Genomic DNA, 25,114 nt, shown 5'->3' on the forward strand with positions numbered 1-25,114 from the left:
ATGCCGAGCCCGCGGGGGTGAGAGAGGGGGCGGGCGATCCGGTCAATGCCGAGCCCGCGGGGGTGGGAGAGGAGGCGGGCGATCCGGGCAATGCCGAGCCCGCGGGGGTGGGAGAGGGGGCGGGCGATCCGGGCAATGCCGAGCCCGCGGGGGTGAGAGAGGAGGCGGGCGATCCGGGCAATGCCGAGCCCGCGGGGGTGAGAGAGGAGGCGGGCGATCCGGGCAATGCCGAGCCCGCGGGGCTGAGAGAGGAGGCGGGCGATCCGGGCAATGCCGAGCCCGCGGGGGTGAGAGAGGAGGCGGGCGATCCGGGCAATGCCGAGCCCGCGGGGCTGAGAGAGGAGGCGGGCGATCCGGGCAATGCCGAGCCCGCGGTGGTGGAAGAGGAGGCGAGCGATCCGGGCAATGCCGAGCACGCGGGGGTGAAAGAGGAGGCGGGCGATCCGGGCAATGCCGAGCCCGCGGGGGTGAAAGAGGAGGCGGGCGATCCGGGCAATGCCGAGCCCGCGGGGGTGAGAGAGGAGGCGAGCGATCCGGGCAATGCCGAGCCTGCTGGGGGTGGGAGAGGAGGCGGGCGATCCGGACAATGCCGAGCCCGCTGGGGTGAGAGAGGAGGCGAGCGATCCGGGCAATGCCGAGTCCGCGGGGGTGAGAGAGGAGGCGGGCGATCCGGGCAATGCCGAGCCCGCAGGGGTGAGAGAGGAGGCGGGCGATCCGGGCAATGTCGAGCCCGCGGGGGTGAGAGAGGAGGCGGGCGATCCGGGCAATGTCGAGCCTGCGGGGGTGAGAGAGGAGGCGGGCGATCCGGGCAATGTCGAGCCTGCGGGGGTGAGAGAGGAGGCGGGCGATCCGGGCAATGTCGAGCCCGCGGGGGTGAGAGAGGAGGCGGGCGATCCGGGCAATGTCGAGCCCGCGGGGGTGAGAGAGGAGGCGGGCGATCCGGGCAATGTCGAGTCCGCGGGGGTGAGAGAGGAGGCGGGCGATCCAGGCAATGCCGAGCCTGCGGGGGTGAGAGGAGGCGGGCGATCCGGGCAATGCCGAGCCTGCGGGGGTTAGAGGAGGCGGGACGGTTTCCAATAATAATCAGAAGATCTCTGACAGCCGGTGAGATCTGGTGTAGAGATGGTTGTACTCACCCGGAGACTCTTCAGTGGGGTGAACTCCCACTTGATGTCCTTGCTCAGGGCGGACACGTTCACACCCCGGGGGATGTAGATACTTTGTGTAGAGTCACTGATGTCTTTCAGGGGCCTCTGGATACCATCAAAAATAGATCCCATGATGCCAGGACCCAGCTCTACAGAGAGGGGCTTCCCGGTGCGTAGGACAGGGTCTCCCACAGATACCCCCGCTGCAAGAGCCACGCTAAGGAAATCCACGGTATAGACAACGAATACAAGAAATCCTCCACCGAATTCTCAAACCCCAGGAAAACACAGCTCCAGATCTCTGACAAACCTCCCCTGCACCCGACCCCGAGCGTACATAACGAAACACACAAATGTAAGTGTGACCACACAGTGACTTCTCCTTCGAAAGTCCCAACATCCACGGGGTCCGAATTATCAATACTCCAGAGCTGCACTCACTATTCTGCTGGTGCAGTCACTGTGTACATACATTACATTACTGATCCTGAGTTACATCCTGTATTATACTCCAGAGCTGCACTCACTATTCTGCTGGTGCAGTCACTGTGTACATACATTACATTACTGATCCTGAGTTACATCCTGTATTATACCCCAGAGCTGCACTCACTATTCTGCTGGTGCAGTCATGGTACATACATTACATTACTGATCCTGAGTTACCTCCTGTATTATACTCCAGAGCTGCACTCACTATTCTGCTGGAGCAGTCACTGTGTACATACATTACATTACTGATCCTGAGTTACATCCTGTATTATACCCCAGAGCTGCACTCACTATTCTGCTGGTGCAGTCACTGTGTACATACATTACATTACTGATCCTGAGTTACATCCTGTATTATTCTCCAGAGCTGCACTCACTGTTCTGCTGGTGCAGTCACTGTGTACATACATTACATTACTGATCCTGAGTTACATCCTGTATTATACTCCAGAGCTGCACTCACTATTCTGCTGGTGCAGTCACTGTGTACATACATTACATTACTGATCCTGAGTTACATCCTGTATTATACTCCAGAGCTGCACTCACTATTCTGCTGGTGCAGTCACTGTGTACATACATTACATTACTGATCCTGAGTTACATCCTGTATTATACTCCAGAGCTGCACTCACTATTCTGCTGGTGCAGTCACTGTGTACATACATTACATTACTGATCCTGAGTTACATCCTGTATTATACCCCAGAGCTGCACTCACTATTCTGCTGGTGCAGTCATGTACATACATTACATTACTGATCCTGAGTTACCTCCTGTATTATACTCCAGAGCTGCACTCACTATTCTGCTGGAGCAGTCACTGTGTACATACATTACATTACTGATCCTGAGTTACATCCTGTATTATACCCCAGAGCTGCACTCACTATTCTGCTGGTGCAGTCACTGTGTACATACATTACATTACTGATCCTGAGTTACATCCTGTATTATACCCCAGAGCTGCACTCACTATTCTGCTGGTGCAGTCACTGTGTACATACATTACATTACTGATCCTGAGTTACATCCTGTAGTATTCTCCAGAGCTGCACTCACTATTCTGCTGGTGCAGTCACTGTGTACATACATTACATTACTGATCCTGAGTTACATCCTGTATTATACTCCAGAGCTGCACTCACTATTCTGCTGGTGCAGTCACTGTGTACATACATTACATTACTGATCCTGAGTTACATCCTGTATTATACTCCAGAGCTGCACTCACTATTCTGCTGGTGCAGTCACTGTGTACATACATTACATTACTGATCCTGAGTTACGTCCTGTATTATACTCCAGAGCTGCACTCACTATTCTGCTGGTGCAGTCACTGTGTACATACATTACATTACTGATCCTGAGTTACATCCTGTATTATACTCCAGAGCTGCACTCACTATTCTGCTGGTGCGGTCACTGTATAATTCTGCACCCCTCTAAGGCCCCTGGATGAAGGATACAGGTCTCTTCGTAGACTTGGATCGTGGCCATGTCTCCTTCCAGACGGATGATCTCGCCGACCAGCTCGGAGTGTCCCACGCGCACAAGCTCGTACATGGCCGCTCCCGCCATATTGGATGCCGTCACCACTGAGCAAGAAACAAGACTGAGGGTCAAAAAGAGGACACAAAGCGTCGAGGAGGACCATAGGACGGCATTAATGACATATTTCCTAATGTCCTGGGCTGACAACCTTCATAGAATGGGGTGTCTTGTTGCTGCTTCCCCTTTAAATACACAGGAATTCTCCAGTCACATCCAAAGCTGCATCCACAATATATTTTGCTGAGGTCACTGCTGAAAGATAAACCTGTAGCAGCGGTACGAGGACGTGCTGCGCTCTGCTGCGTCACATCGTAGATGTAGCTTGATTCAGGATACGTTAACGGTGAGGTTTATGAAGTCAACCTGCTGGCCGAACTATGAATACAGCTCTGGATGTGACTAAAGGGATAAAATATGTACAAGAGGATGTCAGGAACAGGGATGAGTCCAGAATCGTAACATCGGTCGGCAGCTTCAGGGTGTGACGACACATCAGAGACTGAGCCCCCCGAGCGTCTGCCCCCCGCCGACACCGCTGCACTCACCGGGACCGGAGACGCCGTGCACGTAACCGAACCTGCTCTCCCGCTCTTCATCTCTGATCTTCAGTAATTTGGAAAAATCCATGATTACGTCTGAGAAGTTTCTGAAAGCAAAAAAAAAAAATCACTTTACTGCAGACTGCCGAAAAGACAGACTTAAAGGGGACCTACTTGTCAACGTGATATCTGATTACTAAATCTGTGGCTGATATAAGGAATGACCCCATGAGGGCGCTGCTCAGCTGGAGGCAGTGTGTGACAACCAGAAGCCATAATATAAAGGTTGTCAGGAAGGACGTCCTGGCAAACAGTCTGTAGGAGGATGAGGGGAGATAGGGCATATTAAAGGGGCACTTCTATCCTCACATATTAACTGGCTGATATATGGAGGGTCCCGCCTCTAGCATCCTCCATTATCTCCAGAATGGGGACCCCGATACTGGTCCTGCCAGCGGCTGCACAGAGAGAGTGAAGGAATAAACTGAGCATACAGATGATGGAGGCGACGGGCAGTCACCAGACACCGAGGGTGGAGGCGACGGGCGGTCACCAGACACCGAGGGTGGAGGCGACGGGCGGTCACCAGACACCGAGAGTGGAGGCGACGGGCGGTCACCAGACACCGAGGGTGGAGGCGACGGGCGGTCACCAGACACTGAGGGTGGAGGCGACGGGCGGTCACCAGACACTGAGGGTGGAGGCGACGGGCGGTCACCAGACACTGAGGGTGGAGGCGACGGGCGGTCACCAGACACTGAGGGTGGAGGCGACGGGCGGTCACCAGACACTGAGGGTGGAGGCGACGGGCGGTCACCAGACACTGAGGGTGGAGGCGACGGGCGGTCACCAGACACTGAGGGTGGAGGCGACGGGCGGTCAGCAGACACTGAGGGTGGAGGCGACGGGCGGTCACCAGATACTGAGGATGGAGGCGACGGGCGGTCAGCAGATACTGAGGATGGAGGCGACGGGCGGTCAGCAGACACCGAGGGTGGAGGCGACGGGCGGTCAGCAGACACTGAGGGTGGAGGCGACGGGCGGTCACCAGACACTGAGGGTGGAGGCGACGGGCGGTCAGCAGATACTGAGGATGGAGGCGACGGGCGGTCAGCAGACACCGAGGGTGGAGGCGACGGGCGGTCAGCAGACACTGAGGGTGGAGGCGACGGGCGGTCAGCAGACACTGAGGGTGGAGGCGACGGGCGGTCAGCAGACACCGAGGGTGGAGGCGACGGGCGGTCAGCAGACACCGAGGGTGGAGGCGACGGGCGGTCAGCAGACACTGAACGTCACACAGCTCCACACACCGTGTAGTGGCCATTTTCAGGTACTGCAGCTAAACGTCTAAGTGAATGTGCTCTGAGCAGCACAACTTACGGTTTTATGGAAGTTGTAATCAGCGCCGCACCCGGAAGTGACGTCACAAGCTGGAAATCTGCGATCGATCACCTAGAAGGAAACAGAAGTAAAAATTTAAAGGTGAACTGCGAGGAGGAGGAAACAGTAATGGACTCCCACTGAGGGTATCAGCACTGAATCAGATGACACGATGAGCAGATGAGCAGTATAAAGTATGGAGGAGAGAGAGGACAGAAGCCAAAGCCTCTGATGAGACAGGAGGTGGAGTACTGACATAACGTGTAACAAGTGGGGGATTGCAGCCGGAGCGCTGCCCGACAATTCGGGAATCTCTCACCCCGATAAGGATTCATCACCAAACTAACAGGTCAAGTGGCGGCTGTGTGTGAATGGAGGAGGGGCGAGAAGACAGACCCCCGTATCCCACACTCCGCAGATGGCACCTGATCCCCCATCCCTGCAGCATCTGTCATGTCTCCGAGAAGAGGAGGAAATAGGTGTTAATCCTCCAGAAGAAGCTCCGATCTGTGCAGCCGCCCGACAATATGTCTGAAAGGAGCACGAACGTTCAAATACGCGGGTTATATCAGTACTGGAGCGTTATAAGAGGGGCTGACATCAGTCACATATGCTGTAATGTCTGGAGGTTATATCAGTACTGGAGCGTTATAAAAGGGGCTAATATCAGTCACATATGGTGTAATGTCTGGAGGTTATATCAGTACTGGAGCGTTATAAAAGGGGCTAATATCAGTCACATATGGTGTAATGTCTGGAGGTTATATCAGTACTGGAGCGTTATAAAAGGGGCTAATATCAGTCACATATGGTGTAATGTCTGGAGGTTATATCAGTACTGGAGCGTTATAAGAGGGGCTGATATCAGTCACATATGATGTAATGTCTGGAGGTTATATCAGTACTGGAGCGTTATAAGAGGGGCTGATATCAGTCACATATGGTGTAATGTCTGGAGGTTATATCAGTACTGGAGCGTTATAAGAGGGGCTGATATCAGTCACATATGATGTAATGTCTGGAGGTTATATCAGTACTGGAGCATTATAAGAGGCTGATATCAGTCACATATGATGTAATGTCTGGAGGTTATATCAGTACTGGAGCGTTATAAGAGGCTGATATCAGTCACATATGATGTAATGTCTGGAGGTTATATCAGTACTGCAGCGTTATAAGAGGAGCTGATATCAGTCACATATGGTGTAATGTCTGGAGGTTATATCAGTGCTGGAGCGTTATAAGAGGGGCTGATATCAGTCACATATGGTGTAATGTCTGGAGGTTATATCAGTACTGGAGCGTTATAAGAGGGGCTGATATCAGTCACATGTGATGTAATGTCTGGAGGTTATATCAGTACTGGAGCGTTATAAGAGGGGCTGATATCAGTCACATATGGTGTAATGTCTGGAGGTTATATCAGTACTGGAGCATTATAAGAGGCTGATATCAGTCACATATGGTGTAATGTCTGAAGGTTATATCAGTGCTGGAGCATTATAAGAGGAGCTGATATCAGTCACATATGGTGTAATGTCTGGAGGTTATATCAGTACTGGAGCGTTATAAGAGGGGCTGATATCAGTCACATGTGATGTAATGTCTGGAGGTTATATCAGTACTGGAGCGTTATAAGAGGGGCTGATATCAGTCACATATGGTGTAATGTCTGGAGGTTATATCAGTACTGGAGCATTATAAGAGGCTGATATCAGTCACATATGGTGTAAAGTCTGAAGGTTATATCAGTGCTGGAGCATTATAAGAGGAGCTGATATCAGTCACATATGGTGTAATGTCTGGAGGTTATATCAGTACTGGAGCATTATAAGAGGAGCTGATATCAGTCACATATGATGTAATGTCTGGAGGTTATATCAGTACTGGAGCGTTATAAGAGGCTGATATCAGTCACATATGGTGTAATGTCTGGAGGTTATATCAGTGCTGGAGCGTTATAAGAGGGGCTGATATCAGTCACATATGATGTAATGTCTGGAGGTTATATCAGTACTGGAGCATTATAAGAGAAGCTGATATCAGTCACATATGGTGTAATGTCTGGAGGTTATATCAGTGCTGGAGCGTTATAAGAGGGGCTGATATCAGTCACATATGGTGTAATGTCTGGAGGTTATATCAGTACTGGAGCGTTATAAGAGAAGCTGATATCAGTCACATATGATGTAATGTCTGGAGGTTATATCAGTACTGGAGCGTTATAAGAGGCTGATATCAGTCACATATGGTGTAATGTCTGGAGGTTATATCAGTGCTGGAGCGTTATAAGAGGGGCTGATATCAGTCACATATGATGTAATGTCTGGAGGTTACATCAGTACTGGAGCGTTATAAGAGGCTGATATCAGTCACATATGGTGTAATGTCTGGAGGTTATATCAGTACTGGAGCGTTATAAGAGGCTGATATCAGTCACATATGGTGTAATGTATGGAGGCTATATCAGTACTGGAGCGTTATAAGAGGCTGATATCAGTCACATATGATGTAATGTCTGGAGGTTATATCAGTACTGGAGCGTTATAAGAGGCTTATATCAGTCACATATGATGTAATGTCTGGAGGTTATATCAGTACTGGAGCGTTATAAGAGGGGCTGATATCAGTCACATATGGTGTAATGTCTGGAGGTTATATCAGTACTGGAGCGTTATAAGAGGGGCTGATATCAGTCACATATGATGTAATGTCTGGAGGTTATATCAGTACTGGAGCGTTATAAGAGGAGTTGATATCAGTCACATATGATGAAATGTCTGGAGGTTATATCAGTACTGGAGCGTTATAAGAGGGGCTGATATCAGTCACATATGGTGTAATGTCTGGAGGTTATATAAGTACTGGAGCGTTATAAGAGGGGCTGATATCAGTCACATATGGTGTAATGTCTGGAGGTTATATCAGTACTGGAGCGTTATAAGAGGGGCTGATATCAGTCACATATGGTGTAATGTCTGGAGGTTATATAAGTACTGGAGCGTTATAAGAGGCTGATATCAGTCACATATGGTGTAATGTCTGGAGGTTATATTAGTACTGGAGCGTTATAAGAGGGGATGATATCAGTCACATATGGTGTAATGTCTGGAGGTTATATCAGTACTGGAGCGTTATAAGAGGCTGATATCAGTCACATATGATGTAATGTCTGGAGGTTATATCAGTACTGGAGCGTTATAAGAGGGGCTGATATCAGTCACATATGATGTAATGTCTGGAGGTTATATCAGTGCTGGAGCGTTATAAGAGGGGCTGATATCAGTCACATATGATGTAATGTCTGGAGGTTATATCAGTACTGGAGCATTATAAGAGGCTGATATCAGTCACATATGGTGTAATGTCTGGAGGTTATATCAGTACTGGAGCGTTATAAGAGGCTGATATCAGTCACATATGGTGTAATGTCTGGAGGTTATAACAGTACTGGAGCGTTATAAGAGGCTGATATCAGTCACATATGATGTAATGTCTGGAGGTTATATCAGTACTGGAGCGTTATAAGAGGGGCTGATATCAGTCACATATGGTGTAATGTCTGGAGGTTATATCAGTACTGGAGCGTTATAAGAGGCTGATATCAGTCACATATGGTGTAATGTCTGGAGGTTATATCAGTGCTGGAGCGTTATAAGAGGGGCTGATATCAGTCACATATGATGTAATGTCTGGAGGTTATATCAGTACTGGAGCGTTATAAGAGGGGCTGATATCAGTCACATGTGATGTAATGTCTGGAGGTTATATCAGTACTGGAGCGTTATAAGAGGAGCTGATATCAGTCACATATGGTGTAATGTCTGGAGGTTATATCAGTACTGGAGCATTATAAGAGGCTGATATCAGTCACATATGCTGTAATGTCTGGAGGTTATATCAGTACTGGAGCGTTATAAGAGGCTGATATCAGTCACATATGATGTAATGTCTGGAGGTTATATCAGTACTGGAGCATTATAAGAGGAGCTGATATCAGTCACATATGATGTAATGTCTGGAGGTTATATCAGTACTGGAGCATTATAAGAGGCTGATATCAGTCACATATGGTGTAATGTCTGGAGGTTATATCAGTACTGGAGCATTATAAGAGGCTGATATCAGTCACATATGGTGTAATGTCTGGAGGTTATATCAGTACTGGAGCGTTATAAGAGGGGCTGATATCAGTCACATATGGTGTAATGTCTGGAGGTTATATCAGTACTGGAGCGTTATAAGAGGGGCTGATATCAGTCACATATGGTATAATGTCTGGAGGTTATATCAGTGCTGGAGCGTTATATGACGGGCTGATATCAGTCACATATGGTGTAATATCTGGAGGTTATATCAGTACTGGAGCATTATAAGAGGCTGATATCAGTCACATATGATGTAATGTCTGGAGGTTATATCAGTACTGGAGCGTTATAAGAGGCTGATATCAGTCACATATGGTGTAATGTCTGGAGGTTATATCAGTACTGGAGCGTTATAAGAGGGGCTGATATCAGTCACATGTGATATAATGTCTGGAGGTTATATCAGTACTGGAGCGTTATAAGAGGAGCTGATATCAGTCACATATGCTGTAATGTCTGGAGGTTATATCAGTACTGGAGCGTTATAAGAGGGGCTGATATCAGTCACATATGGTGTAATGTCTGGAGGTTATATCAGTACTGGAGCGTTATAAGAGGAGCTGATATCAGTCACATATGGTATAATGTCTGGAGGTTATATCAGTGCTGGAGCGTTATATGACGGGCTGATATCAGTCACATATGGTGTAATATCTGGAGGTTATATCAGTACTGGAGCATTATAAGAGGCTGATATCAGTCACATATGGTGTAATGTCTGGAGGTTATATCAGTACTGGAGCATTATAAGAGGGGCTGATATCAGTCACATATGGTGTAATGTCTGGAGGTTATATCAGTACTGGAGCGTTATAAGAGGCTGATATTAGTCACATATGATGTAGTGTCTGGAGGTTATATCAGTACTGGAGCGTTATAAGAGGCTGATATCAGTCACACATGGTGTAATGTCTGGAGGTTATATCAGTACTGGAGCGTTATAAGAGGAGCTGATATCAGTCACACATGGTGTAATGTCTGGAGGTTATATCAGTACTGGAGCGTTATAAGAGGCTGATATCAGTCACATATGATGTAATGTCTGGAGGTTATATCAGTACTGGAGCGTTATAAGAGGGGCTGATATCAGTCACATATCATGTAATGTCTGGAGGTTATATCAGTACTGGAGCGTTATAAGAGGGGCTGATATCAGTCACATATGGTGTAATGTCTGGAGGTTATATCAGTACTGGAGCGTTATAAGAGGCTGATATCAGTCAAATATGGTGTAATGTCTGGAGGTTATATCAGTACTGGAGCGTTATAAGAGGCTGATATCAGTCACATATGATGTAATGTCTGGAGGTTATATCAGTACTGGAGCGTTATAAGAGGCTGATATCAGTCACATATGATGTAATGCCTGGAGGTTATATCAGTACTGGAGCGTTATAAGAGGCTGATATCAGTCACATATGATGTAATGTCTGGAGGTTATATCAGTACTGGAGCGTTATAAGAGGCTGATATCAGTCACATATAGGTTCTTCTCACTAAATTAGAATATCATCAAAAAGTTAATTTATTTCAGTTCTTCAATACAAAAAGTGAAACTCCTATATTATATAGAGTCATTACACACCGAGGGATCTATTATATAGAGTCATTACACACCGAGGGATCTATTATATAGTCATTACACACCGAGGGATCTATTATATAGTCATTACACACCGAGGGATCTATTATATAGAGTCATTACACACCGAGAGATCTATTATATAGAGTCATTACACACAGAGGGATCTATTATATAGAGTCATTACACACAGAGGGATCTATTATATAGAGTCATTACACACAGAGGGATCTATTATATAGAGTCATTACACACAGAGGGATCTATTATATAGAGTCATTACACACAGAGGGATCTATTACATAGAGTCATTACACACAGAGGGATCTATTACATAGAGTCATTACACACAGAGGGATCTATTACATAGAGTCATTACACACAGAGGGATCTATTACATAGAGTCATTACACACAGAGGGATCTATTACATAGAGTCATTACACGCAGAGGGATCTATTACATAGAGTCATTACACGCAGAGGGATCTATTACATAGAGTCATTACACGCAGAGGGATCTATTACATAGAGTCATTACACGCAGAGGGATCTATTATATAGAGTCATTACACGCAGAGGGATCTATTATATAGAGTCATTACACGCAGAGGGATCTATTATATAGAGTCATTACACGCAGAGGGATCTATTATATAGAGTCATTACACGCAGAGGGATCTATTATATAGAGTCATTACACGCAGAGGGATCTATTATATAGAGTCATTACACGCAGAGGGATCTATTATATAGAGTCATTATACGCAGAGGGATCTATTATATAGAGTCATTATACGCAGAGGGATCTATTATATAGAGTCATTACACGCAGAGGGATCTATTATATAGAGTCATTACACGCAGAGGGATCTATTATATAGAGTCATTACACACAGAGGGATCTATTATATAGAGTCATTACACACAGAGGGATCTATTATATAGAGTCATTACACACAGAGGGATCTATTATATAGAGTCATTACACACAGAGGGATCTATTATATAGAGTCATTACACACAGAGGGATCTTTTACATAGAGTCATTACACACAGAGGGATCTATTACATAGAGTCATTACACACAGAGGGATCTATTATATAGAGTCATTACACACAGAGGGATCTATTACATAGAGTCATTACACACAGAGGGATCTATTATATAGAGTCATTACACACAGAGGGATCTATTATATAGAGTCATTACACACAGAGGGATCTATTATATAGAGTCATTACACGCAGAGCGATCTATTATATAGAGTCATTACACGCAGAGGGATCTATTATATAGAGTCATTATACGCAGAGGGATCTATTATATAGAGTCATTACACGCAGAGGGATCTATTATATAGAGTCATTATACGCAGAGGGATCTATTATATAGAGTCATTACACGCAGAGGGATCTATTATATAGAGTCATTACACACACAGGGATCTATTATATAGAGTCATTACACACAGAGGGATCTATTATATAGAGTCATTACACACAGAGGGATCTATTATATAGTCATTACAAACAGAGGGATCTATTATATAGAGTCATTACAAACAGAGGGATCTATTATATAGAGTCATTACACACAGAGGGATCTATTATATAGAGTCATTACACACCGAGGGATCTATTATATAGAGTCATTACACACCGAGGGATCTATTATATAGAGTCATTACACACCGAGGGATCTATTATATAGAGTCATTACACACAGAGGGATCTATTATATAGAGTCATTACACACAGAGGGATCTATTCCATGTGTTTATTTCTGTTAATGTTGATGATTATGGCTTACAGCCAATGAAAACACAAAAGTCATTATCTCAGTAAATTAGAATACTTTATAACAACAGCTTGAAAAATGTTTTTAAAATCCGAAATGTCTGTTCAGTAAATGCCTCAATACTTGGTCGGGCTCCTTCTGCATCAATTACTGCATCAATGCGGCAATGTGGCATGGAGGGATCAGCCTGTGGCATGGAGGCGATCAGCCTGTGGCATGGAGGGATCAGCCTGTGGCATGGAGGGATCAGCCTGTGGCATGGAGGGATCAGCCTGTGGCCCTGCTGAGGGGTTATGGAAGCCCAGGTGACTTTGATAGCAGCCTTCAGCTCGTCTGCATTGTTGGGTCTGGGGTCTCATCTTCCTCTTGACAATACCCCATAGATTCCCTATAATAGATTCTCTATGGGGTTAAGGTCAGGCGAGTTTGCTGCCAATCAAGCACAGTGATACTGTTGTGTGTAAGCCAGGTATTGGTACTTTTGGCCGTGTGGACAGGGTCCAAGTCCTGCTGGAGAATGACATTTCCATCTCCAAAAAGCTTGTCGGCAGAGGGAAGCATGAAGTGCTGTAAAATGTCCTGGTAGACGGCGGCGCTGACTTTGGTCTTGATAAAACACAGTGGACCTCGACCAGCAGATGACATGGCCCCCAAACCATCACTGATTGTGGAGACTTCACACTAGACCTCCAGCAGCTTGGATTGTGGCCTCTCCACTCTTCCTCCAGACTCTGGGACCTTTTTAAATGCGTAGGAAGCCTTTGCAGGTGTTTTTTGTTAATTATTCTAATTTACTGAGATGATGACTTTTGTCTTTTCATTGGCTGTAAGCCATAATCATCAACATTAACAGAAATAATCACGTGAAATAGATCCCTCTGCGTGTAATGACTCTATATAATAGATCACTCTGTGTGTAATGACTCTATATAACAGATCCCTCTGCGTGTAATGACTCTGTATAATAGATCCCTCTGCGTGGAATGACTCTATATAATAGATCCCTCTGTGTGTAATGACTCTATATAACAGATCCCTCTGCGTGTAATGACTATATATAACAGATCCCTCTGCGTGTAATGACTCTATATAATAAATCCCTCTGTGTGTAATGACTCTATATAATAGATCCCTGTGTGTGTAATGACTCTATATAATAGATCCCTCTGTGTGTAATGACTCTATATAATAGATCCCTCTGTGTGTAATGACTCTATATAATAGATCCCTCTGTGTGTAATGACTCTATATAATAGATCCCTCTGTGTGTAATGACTCTATATAATAGATCCCTCTGTGTGTAATGACTCTATATAATACATGAGTATCACTTTTTGTATTGAAGAACTGAAATAAATTCATTTTAAATGATATTCTAATTTAGTGAGAAGCACCTGTATGATGTAATGTCTGGAGGTTATATCAGTACTGGAGCGTTATAAGAGGCTGATATCAGTCACAAATCATCATGTCTCTAGGGTCAGCATCTTCCCAGTCTGAAATGGCTGATAACAGAAAAATATATGCCATTGTCTGTCCTTGATGCGATAGGAGCAGATCAGAATGAGATGGACCCTTCTCCATCGGACCGCCCGGGATACAGTGTAGCGACTAGTCTTATCAGTCGTGCTGTCAGACCGCCACGTCCCCAGCTGCCGCCAGTCTCTGATCAGCAGGACCATAGAGCGAGCGCGGAGGACTCCGCTGTATCATTGTGGTATAAAGAGACCATTGCTGGGAAAACACAGGAGGGAAGGACGAGATCTGCACAGTCGTGTAATACACACAGGATCCAGTTTCGTACCAAGAAATGACACTTGGGGGAAGTAGTGTCACGATTAGGAAACATCGTCCAAAAACTTCCCCAACCAGTGACACCATTCACCCACTAGACTACAAGTCACAGCACATCTACAGCTTGTATTACACGGCAATGTGATGTTAGCACTCTGGAACAGGAATGGTAAAATGGGAAAGCTTATTCTTGCCATATTAGATAAGAGAGATCAACATTAACCGAGGAGTCCTGCACCTACAGGAGGAGAGAGCTCAGCATCTACTGAGGAGACCTGCACCTACAGGAGGAGAGAGCTCGTCATCCACCAAGGAGACCTGCACCTACAGGAGGAGAGAGCTCGTCATCCACCAAGGAGACCTGCACCTACAGGAGGAGAGAGCTCGTCATCTACCGAGGAGTCCTGCACCTACAGGAGGAGAGAGCTCGTCATCTACCGAGGAGTCCTGCACCTACAGGAGGAGAGAGCTCGTCATCTACCGAGGAGTCCTGCACCTACAGGAGGAGAGAGCTCGTCATCTACCGAGGAGTCCTGCACCTACAGGAGGAGAGAGCTCGTCATCTACCGAGGAGTCCTGCACCTACAGGAGGAGAGAGCTCGTCATCTACCGAGGAGTCCTGCACCTACAGGAGGAGAGAGCTCGTCACCTACCGAGGAGTCCTGCACCTACAGGAGGAGAGAGCTCGTCACCTACCGAGGAGTCCTGCACCTACAGGAGGAGAGAGCTCGTCATCTACCGAGGAGCCCTGCACCTACAGGAGGAGAGAGCTCGTCATCCACCAAGGAGACCTGCACCTACAGGAGGAGAGAGCTCGTCATCCACCGAGGAGTCCTGCACCTACAGGAGGAGAGAGCTCGTCATCCACTAAGGAGACCTGCACCTACAGGAGGAGAGAGCTCGTCATCTACCGAGGAGTCCTGCACCTACAGGAGGAGAGAGCTCGTCATCTACCGAGGAGCCCTGCACCTACAGGAGGAGAGAGCTCGTCATCCACCAAGGAGACCTGCACCTACAGGAGGAGAGAGCTCGTCATCTACCGAGGAGCCCTGCACCTACAGGAGGAGAGAGCTCGTCATCTACTAAGGAGCCCTGCACCTACAGGAGAGAGCTCAGCATCTACCGAGGAGCCCTGCACCTACAGGAGAGAGCTCAGCATCTACCGAGGAGTCCTGCACCTACAGGAGGAGAGAGCTCGTCATCCACCGAGGAGACCTGCACCTACAGGAGGAGAGAGCTCGTCATCCACCAAGGAGACCTGCACCTACAGGAGGAGAGAGCTCAGCATCCACCAAGGAGACCTGCACCTTCAGGAGGAGAGAGCTCGTCATCTACCGAGGAGTCCTGCACCTGCAGGAGGAGAGAGCTCGTCATCTACCGAGGAGTCCTGCACCTACAGGAGGAGAGAGCTCGTCATCTACCGAGGAGTCCTGCACCTACAGGAGGAGAGAGCTCGTCATCTACCGAGGAGCCCTGCACCTACAGGAGGAGAGAGCTCAGCATCTACCGAGGAATCCTGCACCTACAGGAGGAGAGAGCTCGTCATCCACCAAGGAGCCCTGCACCTACAGGAGGAGAGAGCTCGTCATCCACCGAGGAGCCCTGCACCTACAGGAGGAGAGAGCTCAGCATCTACCGAGGAGTCCTGCACCTACAGGAGGAGAGAGCTCGTCATCTACCGAGGATTCCTGCACCTACAGGAGGAGAGAGCTCAGCATCTACCGAGGAGCCCTGCACCTACAGGAGGAGAGAGCTCAGCATCTACCGAGGAGCCCTGCACCTATAGGAGGAGAGAGCTCAGCATCTACCGAGGAGTCCTGCACCTACAGGAGGAGAGAGCTCGTCATCTACCGAGGATTCCTGCACCTACAGGAGGAGAGAGCTCAGCATCTACCGAGGAGTCCTGCACCTACAGGAGGAGTGAGCTCGTCATCTACCGAGGAGCCCTGCACCTACAGGAGGAGAGAGCTCAGCATCTACCGAGGAGCCCTGCACCTACAGGAGGAGTGAGCTCGTCATCTACCGAGGAGCCCTGCACCTACAGGAGGAGAGAGCTCGTCATCCACCGAGGAGCCCTGCACCTACAGGAGGAGTGAGCTCGTCATCTACCGAGGAGCCCTGCACCTACAGGAGGAGAGAGCTCAGCATCTACCGAGGAGCCCTGCACCTACAGGAGGAGTGAGCTCAGCATCCACCCAACACATCCTGAACGCCCAGTACTCACACAGGGGCCCCATAACAGAACAGACATACAGACCAAAGGCTGCAGCCTTCACATCACAAACCAGGATGGAGGTTACCTCAGTATAAGGAGCCTGACAGCAAGCAGGGTCCCAGCAATCCCAGGTGACACGTGGATCCTAGATAGACACCACTAGTCAGGGGTCCTCACCCCCCCCCCCCCCCGGCATGCTCCATTACTGGCTGATGCTTACAGATCCTGCAGCTCCCCTGTGCCGGTGTCATCTCTGCAGCCGATGAGTCACCAAATTTCCAAGCTGCTTCTCTAAAGAGGAAGCTGCAGATTGTGCAGGATTTCCACATACCGCGGAGCTGCACCCTCCCCTCCAGAAATAGTCTCCAGCAGAGGGACCCCAATATCCCCCACACCCCCCGCAGTGTGTGACTTTGCTGCGAACAGGAGGACAAGACAAGGTCAAACGGGCATCACAAAGAAACTGCAGAAACTCACATCACCCAAGGGTAGAGAAAGGGTTAAGCTTCTTTTAAAGGGATCCTGCAATGTGGATTTGCTCCTTTAATTCTTTGCATCTTAGAGAGACCCCAATAAGACTGAACTGCAAACGCAATTGCACCCGCTAATCAACCAACCAAAAGGGCCAATAGAAAACCAAGGCCCCTATTATATTTTATTGTGTCCCCAATCCCTAAGCCCCAGTTACAGACTTATATTAGGGGGTCTTCAGAATTAGTCATCACTTTTCAATTCCCTGAGCAAGAGCTCTCACAACAGACCCCATAATCCTCACAGCTGAGGTTTTGCTTCAAATCTCTCTCAATAATCCCCTATTAGATAGATTGTTATATTGTATTAGAATGATGCAATGTATCAGTGTCGGAAAGTGGAGGAACTATCTGGACAGGACAGAGATTCAGCTCACAGCGGAATAATATAAGCAGGAATATTCCCATTCACTGACAGCAAGCAGAGATCGTAACAAGGACCAGAAATGAAAATGCCAATTATATTAGAAAACCTCTGCAATGCAGGTCAGTGGGCTGCAGAGCAGAAATCAACAAGCAGCCCGAGACTTATTATTCCACTGCACAGAGACAGGGTCAGCCCATCCCCCACGGTGACAGCGCAGGTGAGGTGTACAGGTAAAGTCTGACCTCACCTGTGTCAGCTGCAGCATGCGGTGTGTGCACAGAACTGAGCAGAAGATACAACTAACAAGAATGTATCCGAATAATCAACAGGAGTGAAGGAGACATTAACCCTTTCCATGATCACACAGCCCTGATACGCTCCATAGCAGGCAGCACAACCATAAAGGAGCCACCTGCTGCAAGACTACAAGTCCCAGCAGTGCACGGCTTCCATGGCCAGAGTAGTAATGAATACCGATGCCACAGTGGCGTCCCCTCCGCACCAGTACTCACAGTCAGGATCCACCGGTATGAATGGAGACCTCAGGGTGAGATCAGCTGCAGGAGTCACATGAGGAGCTGCACACTTCCCTGTTCACTGCTCAGCTGACCGGTCACCTGACTGTGAGCACAACCTCACTGAGCCAGATGAATCCTCCTCCTCCTCCTCTGTGCAGGAGAATCTGCTGCTCCACAAAGTACAAGGGAACCAACAGAATAATTCCTTGACTGTGCGCCGCCACTTTAAGAAGACAAAGATTTCTACAGAGTGACAATGTAATCTCCAGGGAAAAAGAGACAAACCCCAAGATCAAAGTCAAACTGCCCCCTAGAACATGACCACCTGCACAGCATCAGCCCTGCAGCCCTAACCCACTGAGACCCCCGACCCCACAATGTAGTGAACGCAGGCATACACGACCGGGATGCTCTGCGTATACTGCCCCCTCTATAGGAGTCAATTCTCACACACATCAAGGAGCCTCTGCTGCCCCTGCACTGACTGTACTAACCGCGAGCAGCCCCACCACATACCGGGAACCCCCCGCATACCAGGAACCCCCCACAAGACCCGGCCGCATACCGAGAAACCCCCCCCCCCCACAAGACCCGGCCGCATACCGAGAACCCCCCCCCCCCCCACAAGACCCGGCGAAATACCGAGAACCCCCCCCCCGCACGACCCAGCCGCAAACCGAGAACCCCCCCCCCCCCCGCAAGACCCGGCCGCATACCGGGAACCCCCCCCCCCGCAAGATCCGGCCGCATACCGGGAACCCCCCCCCCCCACAAGACCCGGCGAAATACCGAGAACCCCCCCCCCCCCGCACGACCCGGCCGCAAACCGAGAACCCCCCCCCCGCAAGACCAGGCCGCATACCGGGAACCCCCCCCCCCCGCAAGACCCGGCCGCATATCGGGAACCCCCCCCCCCGCAAGACCCGGCCGCATACCGGGAACCCCCCACCACAAGACCCGGCCGCATACCGAGAAACACCCCCCCCCCCCACAAGACCCGGCCGCATACCGGGGAACCCCCCCCCCCCCGCAAGACCCGGCCGCATACCGAGAACCCCCCCCCCCCCCCGCAAGACCCGGCCGCATACCGGGAAACCCCCCCCCCCACAAGACCCGGCCGCATACCGGGAAACCCCCCCCCCCCACAAGACCCGGCCGCATACCGGGAAACCCCCCCCCCCCACAAGACCCGGCCGCATACCAGGAAACCCCCCCCCCACAAGACCTGGCCGCATACCGGGAACCCCCTCCCCCTACAAGATCCGGCCGCATACCGGGAACCCCCCCCCCGCAAGACCCGGCTGCATACCGGGAACCCCCCCCCAAAAGACCCAGCCGCATACCGAGAAAACCCCCCCCCGCAAGACCCGGCTGCATACCGGGAAGCCCCCCCCGCAAGACCCGGCCGCATACCGGGACCCCCCCCCCCCAAAAGACCCAGCCGCATACCGAGAAACCCCCCCCCCCACAAGACCCGGCCGCATGCCGAGAAACCCCCCCCCCCCAAGACCCGGCCGCATACCGGGAAACCCCCCCCCCCCCAAGACCCGGCCGCATACCGGGAAACCCCCCCCCCAAGACCCGGCCTCATACCGGGAAACCCCCCCCCCCCCAAGACCCGGCCGCATACCGGGAAACCCCCCCCCCCCCCCCCCCACAAGACTCGGCCGCATACCGGGAAACCCCCCCCCACAAGACCCGGCCGCATACCGGGAAACCCCCCCCCCACAAGACCCGGCCGCATACCGGGAACCCCCCCCCCACAAGACCCGGCCGCATACCGGGAACCCCCCCCCACAAGACCCGGCCGCATACCGGGAGACCCCCCCCCCACAAGACCGGGCCGCATATCGGGACCCCCCTCCCTCAAGACCCGGCCGCATACCAGGAAACCCCCCCCCACAAGACCTGGCCGCATACCGGGAACCCCCTCCCCCTACAAGATCCGGCACATACCTTGTACCTCCCCACAGTACCTGCTGTATAACTTATACCCCCCCCCCACAAGACCTGTCGTATACCAGGAACCCCCCTACAAGACCCGGTGCATAGTCTCGGCCTGGTCTGTGGATCCCCCGCTCTCTGAGCGGTGCCATCAGATCTGTCACTCACAGCCTGAACTTTCTGGGAATCTCGGCAGATCTCCACACTGCACGTGCTCCTGTGCGACATCACATGGGGGGGGATTCCTGGGGGCCGCATTCCTCACAGCGCAGATAATGGAGACATTGTGGCGTTGTCACCCGACCACGGAAAACGATTTCCTAATGCCCCTTATGTAAAAGACGACTCATCACTGTGGGATGAACGCTCCGCAGCGCTCGCTGCCCATGTCACCGGACTCCTCACCTCTTCTTGCTGTCAGTGAATTGATCCATCTGGTGCACAGAGGAGCCGGAGACTCGGCATCAGAGCGCGGCCCCTATAATGATGCGTGTGCTGGATGCGACCAGGACGTCCACTACAACAGCAGAAGCGGGTTACATAAGGGGGGACACCGCCGATACTGAGAGATCCAGCCCCGGGGGGCGTCAAGCCCCTGCAGAGGATTGTAGGAAGACTCAGCGCAAGACCGCAGGAGAGTCCAGGTGACACCAGACCCCCCGGCCGCGGTATCACAGGGACCCCGCAGGAGCTCGGCCCCATCATATTATTTGCAGTAATGTTCTTTCATAGGGAGTAGAAGGCCGGAACCGCTGTGACCCCGAGCCCCCGACGTTACCCCCCCGAGACCCCTACTATACAGTAAATATTACACAAGGCCCCTGACCTGTAATATACGGGATATATAACATTATATTCCCTCCGCTGCACGGCGCCTTATACCGCCCCTCCCCCACTAATACTGAGAAGAGCCGCGAGCTGTAATCAGCGGCCGCCGTCCTCTAATCACCCGGAGATCAGTCACCCGAGACCGGAACAGGCGGAGAACCGCCGCCATCTACACCGAGGATTATAAGAATATAACGGACGAGGGATCTAATACTACAATGTACAGTGTCATCTACCGGACGGGGGATCTAATACTACAATGTACAGTGCGATCTACCGGACGGGGGATCTAATACTACAATGTACAGTGCGATCTACCGGACGGGGGATCTAATACTACAATGTACAGTGCGATCTACCGGACGGGGGATCTAATACTACAATGTACAGTGCGATCTACCGGACGGGGGATCTAATACTACAATGTACAGTGCGATCTACCGGACGGGGGATCTAATAATACAATGTACAGTGCGATCTACCGGACGGGGGATCTAATAATACAATGTACAGTGCGATCTACCGGACGGGGGATCTAATAATACAATGTACAGTGCGATCTACCGGACGGGGGATCTAATAATACAATGTACAGTGCGATCTACCGGACGGGGGATCTAATAATACAATGTACAGTGCGATCTACCGGACGGGGGATCTAATAATACAATGTACAGTGCGATCTACCGGACGGGGGATCTAATAATACAATGTACAGTGCGATCTACCGGACGGGGGATCTAATAATACAATGTACAGTGCGATCTACCGGACGGGGGATCTAATAATACAATGTACAGTGCGATCTACCGGACGGGGGATCTAATAATACAATCTACAGTGCGATCTACCGGACGGGGGATCTAATAATACAATCTACAGTGCGATCTACCGGACGGGGGATCTAATAATACAATCTACAGTGCGATCTACCGGACGGGGGATCTAATAATACAATCTACAGTGCGATCTACCGGACGGGGGATCTAATAATACAATCTACAGTGCGATCTACCGGACGGGGGATCTAATAATACAATCTACAGTGCGATCTACCGGACGGGGGATCTAATAATACAATCTACAGTGCGATCTACCGGACGGGGGATCTAATAATACAATCTACAGTGCGATCTACCGGACGGGGGATCTAATAATACAATCTACAGTGCGATCTACCGGACGGGGGATCTAATAATACAATCTACAGTGCGATCTACCGGACGGGGGATCTAATAATACAATCTACAGTGCGATCTACCGGACGGGGGATCTAATAATACAATCTACAGTGCGATCTACCGGACGGGGGATCTAATAATACAATCTACAGTGCGATCTACCGGACGGGGGATCTAATAATACAATCTACAGTGCGATCTACCGGACGGGGGATCTAATAATACAATCTACAGTGCGATCTACCGGACGGGGGATCTAATAATACAATCTACAGTGCGATCTACCGGACGGGGGATCTAATAATACAATCTACAGTGCGATCTACCGGACGGGGGATCTAATAATACAATCTACAGTGCGATCTACCGGACGGGGCATCTAATAATACAATCTACAGTGCGATCTACCGGACGGGGGATCTAATAATACAATCTACAGTGCGATCTACCGGACGGGGGATCTAATAATACAATCTACAGTGCGATCTACCGGACGGGGATCTAATAATACAATGTACAGTGCGATCTACCGGACTGGGGATCTAATAATACAATGTACGGTGCGATCTACCGGACTGGGGATCTAATAATACAATGTACGGTGCGATCTACCGGACTGGGGATCTAATAATACAATGTACGGTGCGATCTACCGGACTGGGGATCTAATAATACAATGTACGGTGCGATCTACCGGACTGGGGATCTAATAATACAATGTACGGTGCGATCTACCGGACTGGGGATCTAATAATACAATGTACGGTGCGATCTACCGGACTGGGGATCTAATAATACAATGTACGGTGCGATCTACCGGACTGGGGATCTAATAATACAATGTACGGTGCGATCTACCGGACTGGGGATCTAATAATACAATGTACGGTGCGATCTACCGGACTGGGGATCTAATAATACAATGTACGGTGCGATCTACCGGACTGGGGATCTAATAATACAATGTACGGTGCGATCTACCGGACTGGGGATCTAATAATACAATGTACGGTGCGATCTACCGGACTGGGGATCTAATAATACAATGTACGGTGCGATCTACCGGACTGGGGATCTAATAATACAATGTAAGGTGCGATCTACCGGACTGGGGATCTAATAATACAATGTACGGTGCGATCTACCGGACGGGGGATCTAATAATACAATGTACGGTGCGATCTACCGGACGGGGGATCTAATAATACAATGTACAGTGCGATCTACCGGACGGGGGATCTAATAATACAATGTACAGTGCGATCTACCGGACGGGGGATCTAATAATACAATGTACAGTGCGATCTACCGGACGGAGGATCTAATAATACAATGTACAGGGCGACCTACCGGACGGGGGATCTAATAATACAATGTACAGTGCGATCTACCGGACGGGGGATCTAATAATACAATGTACAGTGCGATCTACCGGACTGGGGATCTAATAATACAATGTACAGTGCGACCTACCGGACAGGGGATCTAATAATACAATGTACAGTGTGATATAATAATAATATAACGGCCGGTATTATTATATAATGGAGGGTTAGATATAATAATATGTACGGTGGGGGGTGGGGTTATAACCCGGGGGGCGGCAGTGTGTGCTCGCAGTCTCCGGTGGTGATGGCCGCCCTCCTCCTCTCGGGCAGTGATGGAGCTCCCTCCGGTGACACCCACCTGTCAGCCGCTCACCTGCCGCAGGTCGCTCCGCTGCTCCGTGTCTCAGGCCCGGCAGTAATGACGGCTCCTCTCCTCGTACTGCAGCAGCAGCAGCAGCTCCCGGCCGTCATTGATCAGCTGACCGCGCCTCCCTCACGTAACATCGCGATGGAAGCCTGGAAGGAGCGCCCGCCATCTTGGATGAGGGTCATCTGCCAGTCAATAGAGGCCCGACGCGTGACGTCAGACACATGTGTTCTCTGTGCTCTGATTGGCTGCACACCGGAAGTAGCGCGCCCTCCCTTCTCCAGAGCTCCCAACCACCTGACTTTTTATTTTTTTCTGAACATTTTATCAAAGAATCCAAGACAGACACATTGGAAAGCCATAATAATTAATGTGAATATAAGTGATCTGTGTCTCCGGCCCATAATATGAGACATCAGTGCCTTCACTGTAAAATGATAATTGCAGTCAGAATAAGACTAAACAAGTTTCTTCAACCTCCAAAATATCACAGACGCCTTAAAAAGTGCCGTGTTCCTGGAATTTCTGGCAACCTCGCCCCTAGCAACCGCTCCTGGCTCAGAGTTACGGTTGCTATGGGCAACTGCTCCCCTCATACCAACTAATATATATCGATTCATTTTTTTTTTAAGTTTTTACTGTTTTAAGGGACCAAAACCTGCGGCCGTTCTTCTCACTGCGATAGAGAAGAATTTCTGTCCAGAAATAGAAGAAACAATGGTCTCCGATGAAGTCCGCCATTGTGTACCAAGATGGCGGCGATGAGGCCCTTCAGTAGATCCCCTGCTACCATGGCCATCTACTGGCGTGCCACAACCGCGGCTGAGCGAAGGAACGGTCTCTCCACTAAAAAACTGCTGTCAGAGATTGATAGCGGCATTTAAGAGGTTAATCGGCATTGATCGCAGCTCTCGCGCTGACCACAGAGGTGTCTAGCAGCGCCTGCACCGTACACCCGCACCCCACGTGTCACGTATATCAGGTATATGTACAGCACCCGTTCACAAGGGGTTAACTTTAAAGTATAATTTCTTTTTTTTACATGATAATATATTGAAAAAATAAAAAGCTTTTTTTATTTACATTTTGTACACTTCAGTATCACGGTGTATTATACCTGTGAGACTAACCAGGATTTTTATTTCATACATCAATAGTGCACATGAAAATAAGAAACTTTTTAATACGTCTTATCAGAGAGATCTGCTTCTATCTCCTCCAGGACTGATCATTCACTTTGAATTTATTGGTAAAATCTTTGTTCAGTGAAGTCATATTTTCCCCTTAACACCTAAGACCTCATTAACAGGTCAGTGTGTCCGGTACGTGTGGTGTCCATTTCCACACCTACTGGAGTCACTGACACACATAGACCCATTCAAATGAATCAGTCTGTGCAC

General features: G+C 49.4%; 1 protein-coding gene across 5 annotated transcripts in view; it reads right to left on the reverse strand.

The window, feature by feature from the left end:
* The window catches only part of ATP6V1A (ATPase H+ transporting V1 subunit A), a 47,203-nt gene extending 23,291 nt beyond the window's left edge, over positions 1-23,912 (reverse strand). Inside the window, exons 1-5 of one of the 5 annotated variants that reach the window (XM_073668643.1) lie at positions 23,721-23,912; positions 5,114-5,185; positions 3,740-3,840; positions 3,110-3,238; positions 1,137-1,351 (exon numbers count right to left, since the gene is read on the reverse strand). In XM_073668643.1, the coding sequence (XP_073524744.1) occupies positions 1,137-1,351; positions 3,110-3,238; positions 3,740-3,821 (426 nt within the window). In that variant the 5' untranslated portion in view covers positions 3,822-3,840; positions 5,114-5,185; positions 23,721-23,912. Of the gene's footprint in view, positions 1-1,136; positions 1,352-3,109; positions 3,239-3,739; positions 3,841-5,113; positions 5,186-16,736; positions 16,843-16,871; positions 16,981-18,060; positions 18,194-23,705 lie in introns of those variants that run through there. The other 4 variants (XM_073668642.1, XM_073668644.1, XM_073668646.1 and 1 more) reach the window with 4 other exon arrangements.
* Between the last annotated feature and the right edge of the window lie 1,202 nt (positions 23,913-25,114).

This window comes from Phyllobates terribilis, unplaced genomic scaffold (genome assembly GCF_046119375.1).
Source record: "Phyllobates terribilis strain yellow unplaced genomic scaffold, ASM4611937v1 Scaffold_2__4_contigs__length_985480577, whole genome shotgun sequence".
Taxonomy (NCBI): domain Eukaryota; kingdom Metazoa; phylum Chordata; class Amphibia; order Anura; family Dendrobatidae; genus Phyllobates; species Phyllobates terribilis.